Source organism: Austrofundulus limnaeus, unplaced genomic scaffold, assembly GCF_001266775.1.
Source record: "Austrofundulus limnaeus strain Quisiro unplaced genomic scaffold, Austrofundulus_limnaeus-1.0 Scaffold164, whole genome shotgun sequence".
In the NCBI taxonomy this organism is placed as follows: Eukaryota; Metazoa; Chordata; class Actinopteri; order Cyprinodontiformes; family Rivulidae; genus Austrofundulus; species Austrofundulus limnaeus.
Window position 1 is genome coordinate 113,748 of NW_013952566.1, and position 5,984 is coordinate 119,731.

Below are 5,984 nucleotides of genomic sequence, written 5' to 3' on the forward strand. Positions count from 1 at the left end.
GTGTGTTGGAGCAGAGAAACCTCTAAAAGCTGCAGGTTAGTGGCCCAACAGGACCAGGACGTGACACTCTTGATCTGTGTTTGAAGATATGCTGTCAATATGAGACATGTACTATGATTGGTCTGAATCATCAAACTCATGTGGCCGATATAAAAAGTCCTAACTAAAAACATAGCAAGGCTCTGACTACTTCTTTATTTATTATCTATTAACCTTTATTTAACCAGGAATATCTCATTGAGATCGCAGATCTCTTGTGATGGAGGCCTGAAGGCAGCCTATTCTGCAGGATTTTGGTCTTTGGGTGGACCTGAAGAAAACCCACACATGCACAATGAAACATGTGAACTCCCCACAGAAAGACCCCTGGTCTGAACCACGGACCAAAGCCAGGACCTTCTCGCTGTGAGGCATCAGTGCTAACCACTGAGCCTTTGTGCTCTTCTTGTTATTTTCACAGTGTAGTTTTCTCTATACATTTGGAAATAAATCTAAGTTGAGGTGGGAGGTGTGGACATTTTACAACTTTGCCACTAGATGGCACCAAATCCGTACATTACATTAATTTTGGAAATGTAAACTTAAGCAAATCTACCGGTAGGTTCTAAAAAGCAGATTTCCATACAGTTTCCACGAAACAATACTGTGCTACATCAATGTCATTCCTACTGTTGACCTTTTACCTATGCCTTGTTATAATATGTTATGCATGTTATTATTTGTATTTTGCATGTGTGATAAGTAAGTCAAATTAAAGGATTTGTGTCAATTTAGAGAATTGTTGCCAAGTAAAAAATCTACATTTTCAGTAACACAGTCAACATAAAATGAAAAATCATAAATATTATGTGTTAGGGAGGCCTAAGGAATGAAATGCATGCATGTTTTTTGAAGGGAAATTTTTGGGATTAAATGGGTTAATCCCCAGTTTATAAAGAACAACTTTTTTTTTTTTTGGGGGGGGGGTTGTGTGTGTGTTTTATATTATTACTTAATATACTGACAGCACACTAAAAACTCAAGTAGGTCAGATAGTAATAAAGTATTTAATCCCAATGACATTTCATCATGGGTACACATCTTTAACTGAAATACGACCAAACTAAATATTTTATAAACTGTCTTGAAAAGAACATCCTAAAGTCAAAGTAGCAGTGCTGAAATACAACAAACTATGAAAAACGACAAAATAAAACAAAAAAAATGCAAATTAAAGGAGAAAAATATACAGAAACACAATCTCATGTTTGTATATTATCAATTTTCCAAATTAACATATTAAGTCCGGTTAGGTTGAGGTTTGTGTTGCAGGGAGTTGGTGCTTCTCTCTGGGGACAACAGATGAGAGGGTGGGGTATACTCTACAGATTGATTGATTGATTGATTGATTGATTGATTGATTGATTGATTGATTGATTGATTGATTGGTGAAAAAAGCTGGACAGCATCATTCAAGAAAATTTGCTAAACCACAGCTGCATCACTGTCACAATTAGTGCATCAGCATTGAGGAGTACTTCCACGTTTGGCTTTGAGGAAAAGATCCCCTCCTCTGTTCAGCTGGATTATTTTGGTAATTTGTCAGCTGAGGTCAAGTCTGGCTGAGWTGATTTTAAAGGTTTTACATGCATTGCAGTCAAAGTTAACTTTTCTACWATATGTTTTGTAGAAACTGCTTGCTTAATGCTAACAGGGAACAGGTGTAGGTGGGTGTGGCAGGCCTGAGGAGCAGAGACTGGCTGAGAATAAGTACTGGTGGTGAACAACAGAACGCCAATAGATAAACAAGAGAAACACGAGGAAGTGAAGGCAGCAGGACTTAAATGTATGAAGGCAAACAAGTGTCAGGGCTTAGAATGTCAATATATGTTATTTATCAGGTACAATAACTGTCATATAATTTCTATAAACTTTACACATATAACAAATGTAGAATTTAATAATAAATCATTTGCAGTACAATTACATGGTGCATTAGGTTCTGTTGTAACTTGAGCTGAATTTTTTAGATTTTCATAAAGATGAAGAAGTAGAGGAACTCATCAGGAATCTAAATTAAAATAAATGTTTGTTCTGAATGCWGTTTAATTTCTGACCCGTACGCAGTTTTTATTCCACTCTTTGTTCTTTTGTCTCGTCAGAGAGAGAAGAGACAGGCATCGCTCTAAGAGTCGGGACGGTGCCCTCCGTGGAGACAAATCTGTGATCATCCAGGCTCCGGGGGATCCGCTGCTGGACCCTGAGTCCAACATGGCAGACGAGAGGGTCTGAGTTTTATTTCCTCGTTCCTTTAACTCAACCTGTCACCAGCACTCATGTTTCTGTTCTCCCCTTTCTGCAGGATGATAACTGGGCTGAGACCACCACAGTGGTCACCGGTACCTCAGTGGACAGCATTTCCAATGAAGACCTGACCCGGCTCTCTAAGGACTTGGAAGACTCTTTACCCATTGACTGCCGCCGGTACATCAGCCCGGTGTTGGGGGCCGTGTTGGGGCTCGTCTCTGTGGTCACTCCTCTGGCGTTCTTGGCCCTCCCGCAGCTCCTCTGGAGGGACTCTCTGGACCCCTGCGGGACTCCATGTGAGGGTCTTTACATTTCTCTGGCCTTCAAGCTCCTCATTCTCCTCATCTCCACGTGGGCGCTGTTCCTTCGCCCTCCTCGAGCCWCTCTGCCGCGCTTCTTTGTCTTCCGCTGTTTGTTGTTGGTGCTGGTCTTCCTCTTCGTGGCATCTTATTGGCTCTTCTACGGGGTGCGGGTGCTGGAGCCCCGAGAGACGGACTACAGGGGCATTGTGGGATATGCAGCCTCTTTGGTGGATGCGCTGCTCTTCATTCAGTATCTTGCTCTGGTGCTGTTGGAGGTCCGACACCTGCAGCCTGCTTTCTGTTTGAAAGTCGTTCGGACCACCGATGGAGYCAGCCGCTTCTATAACGTGGGCCATCTCAGGTTAGTAGGTGGGACAACTCAGRACTGTCCTTTTATATTGACTGGTATATAGGAAAAAAATAAGTGGTCTAACCAATATAATCTTACCTTATGGAAAGACTAAGGAGTTTTCTGAGAAGAGGGGGTCTCTGCTCACTATGTAGGAGTKTCTTGTTTTGTGGGAGGAGTTTGTCCAAGACACGGTTGGTGTATTCRACTTCTGTGGGTGTAGTTTGTTAAAGACGTGATTGATTGGATTGACTATTTTGGGTGGGGTTTTTTGGAGTAGCTTGGTCAAAACAGTCAGGATCAGCTATATATTTTTATATAAATATTGATTTTATTCATAACTTGAGACAGGAAGGTGCTAGTTGCCTAAAATTTGGACGTCTTACATKTGGAGGAACATGTAACAATTTGGCTTGGTCAAAACATCCCCAACCAGCCTGTAAAAAGAGGGCTCTGTGAATATTAGTCATAACTTAAGACAGGAAGGTGCTTGCCRCACAAAACATGAAGTCAATAAATRATGTTTACATGTTCACTATAATTTTTGTTATTGTTCTGTTTTAAACTGTATAGACAGTCTTCCACCTATTATCCAAACTCTTCCAATCAGGGTTAGCACAGTCTCCGCCCACACACTTTCTCCACCAATCACGTTTAGGATAAACCTCGCCCACACAACAAGAAACTCCCCCTAAGTACTGTAGAGACCCCTACTTGACTTTACAATGCAATAAAAAAAACATGATGCATTTAACTGATCATAGAAGGTTGGACTTTACATGAAAATTTTTTATATCATTTTATTATTTGACATTGAAGACCTTATGTTTTTATTTATAGCACATTTATTGATTTATGTTTATCCAGAATAAATTTAGAAGAATCTATGCTAAGTATTTTAAAGAGTGTGAAGATGTTGCCCACTCTTTCAGGCCGTCRCTTCCTATACTAGTCTCTGCATCAAAACCAAAAACTTCTTATCTCACTGCTGTGGTTTTCTCCTCCTTGTAGATATTTCAGATATAAGCCTCAGATGTTTAGAGTTTACTCTGTAGCCTACATTTCTGTCTGCCTTATTAAGACTGCCACTGGTGTGTAGTTACCACTTGGACCCCAAAAAGCCCCTGGCAGCAGCTTTAATATTTCCTCTGTTYTTGATCTTTTTGACACTTTTGAACAGTAACATAAAAATTCAATTTATCAACTTAGGTATATACAAAAGTCGCAAAACATCAAAGAAGAACGTTGAATGAAGCAGAAGCAGCTGTCGTATTATTCTTCAGTTTCTTCATTTGTGTTCTAAAAAAGTACCACCACCTACTTTCAGTTAAAGCATGACCTGTGGAAAGAGGAAGTTCAGCAGTWTCGAGTGTGTAGGTGTTGCAGGTTTTGTTTTTGCTCAGTTAGAATGTGGAAACAAAACCTGTCAGACTGAAAGTCGTCCAACAGAGAGCCTGAACTCAACCAGTTCTGGTTATGAAGGAGCATTTATCTGTGTTTAAACAACAGCAGGATAATTTGAACATAAAAATTTTTAAAGACTTGAATGACAAATACATAGATGTTATACATGATCTATGACAGGGTTATACAACTCAGTCTGCCTCCCAATGACTTCATGATATTACCGTATTTTTTAGACTATAAGTCACACTTTTTTCACACAGGTTAGCTGGGCTTGCAATGTTTTTTTCCTCTTCCTGACACATTTTTTTTTGACTGAAGAGTTAAATTTTAGTTCATACTGACAGCTGCAAGAGGGCRCTCTAGGCTTGCCACGACTATATGTTGTTCCTGTACCGCTACAATAATTAACTGAAACGTTAACTTAAAGATAAATAATGCATTTTTGACCGATGYGACTTGTGGTCTAAAAAAATACAGTGGATTTTTAATCAAAAAGAAAATCATTAAAAAAAAAACAAATTTGGAGAACTAGTTTGAAAACAGTAAAGTAATTACTTAGAAATGATGGTGAAACAATGTAATTAAATGGATTTCAGTGTTTTTTGCAGTTCCCCCAAAATTACGTATTACAGCTACATGATTAAAAAGCAACAATCCTCTATGCGTGCTTTAAGAATTTGTATTTCAGGTCTAGTTTTATAAAAGGTTATTTGTTTTATTTATTCTAAGTTCAGTTAGTTTAATTTCTGTTTCTTAACTGAGCTGCAAAGATTTATTTTTTACTTGCGTCCTTTAGAGGTACATATATCAGTATTTTCTTTACCTTTTATGTAGCAGTAAAAGTCTGTGGTTGCCAGATGTTTGCCTGTTTATAAAAGCAATTTTTTGCATGCAGCTCATTTGATCATTTCTTCCTCCTCACACAATGCAGTATMCAACGGGCAGCTGTGTGGGTCCTGGACCAGTACTATAGTGACTTCCCAGTCTATAATCCAGCTCTGCTTAACCTCCCCAAGTCTATCCTCACCAAGAAGCTGTCCTCCTTCAAAGTTTACAACCTGGAAGAAGGTACTTTTTTTTTGTCAATTTCACTGCTAAGTCTACTGCAAAACTAAATGTAGCAAACATGGATGTTGACTGGTAACAAGATCACTGAAGCCAGAAAAGTTACAGAAACTGAGAATATGAAGAATCTGGTGTATGTGAAAACTGTGCATTAGTTTTTCACTATGTTAATTCCAGTGATTAACCATGAATGCTCTAATCTGCTGGTACTTAAATAAAAAATCCAATTGGCTACTTTGTAATAATGTTGATAATCTGTTTTTTTTTTTGTTTGTTTGTTTTGTTTTTACACAGTTGATTGTTAGTTTTGGTTCTATTGCAGTACAGTTATGAGTTTTTATGAAGGGATCACCATTCTGAACCATTTTTCTTGTTGCAACTTTGATCTTGTGTGTAAAATTGGACACGATTTATGAGCAGAAATAAAATATAACTAGACATGGGTTTTTACAATGTAAAAACAAGTGTGCATTGCCTTGTAGCATGCCTTTGCCTGCAGCGGACTTGCAGAATGAGCTGTGAGCAAGTTCAAATGTGATTGCTATACCAGCTTGTGCTTGTCAAGTCAGCAGGTG

At 38.7% G+C, this 5,984-nt stretch overlaps 1 protein-coding gene across 1 annotated transcript in view; it reads left to right on the forward strand.

Annotated features, from left to right (window-relative positions):
• Window positions 1–5,984, forward strand: part of LOC106523711 (vang-like protein 2) — a gene marked incomplete at its 3' end in the record, with an annotated part of 16,331 nt that overhangs the window by 7,955 nt on the left and 2,392 nt on the right. Inside the window, 3 exon segments of the mRNA XM_014017236.1 lie at window positions 2,142–2,265; window positions 2,342–2,949; window positions 5,276–5,412. Coding sequence (XP_013872690.1) covers window positions 2,142–2,265; window positions 2,342–2,949; window positions 5,276–5,412 — 869 coding nt within the window.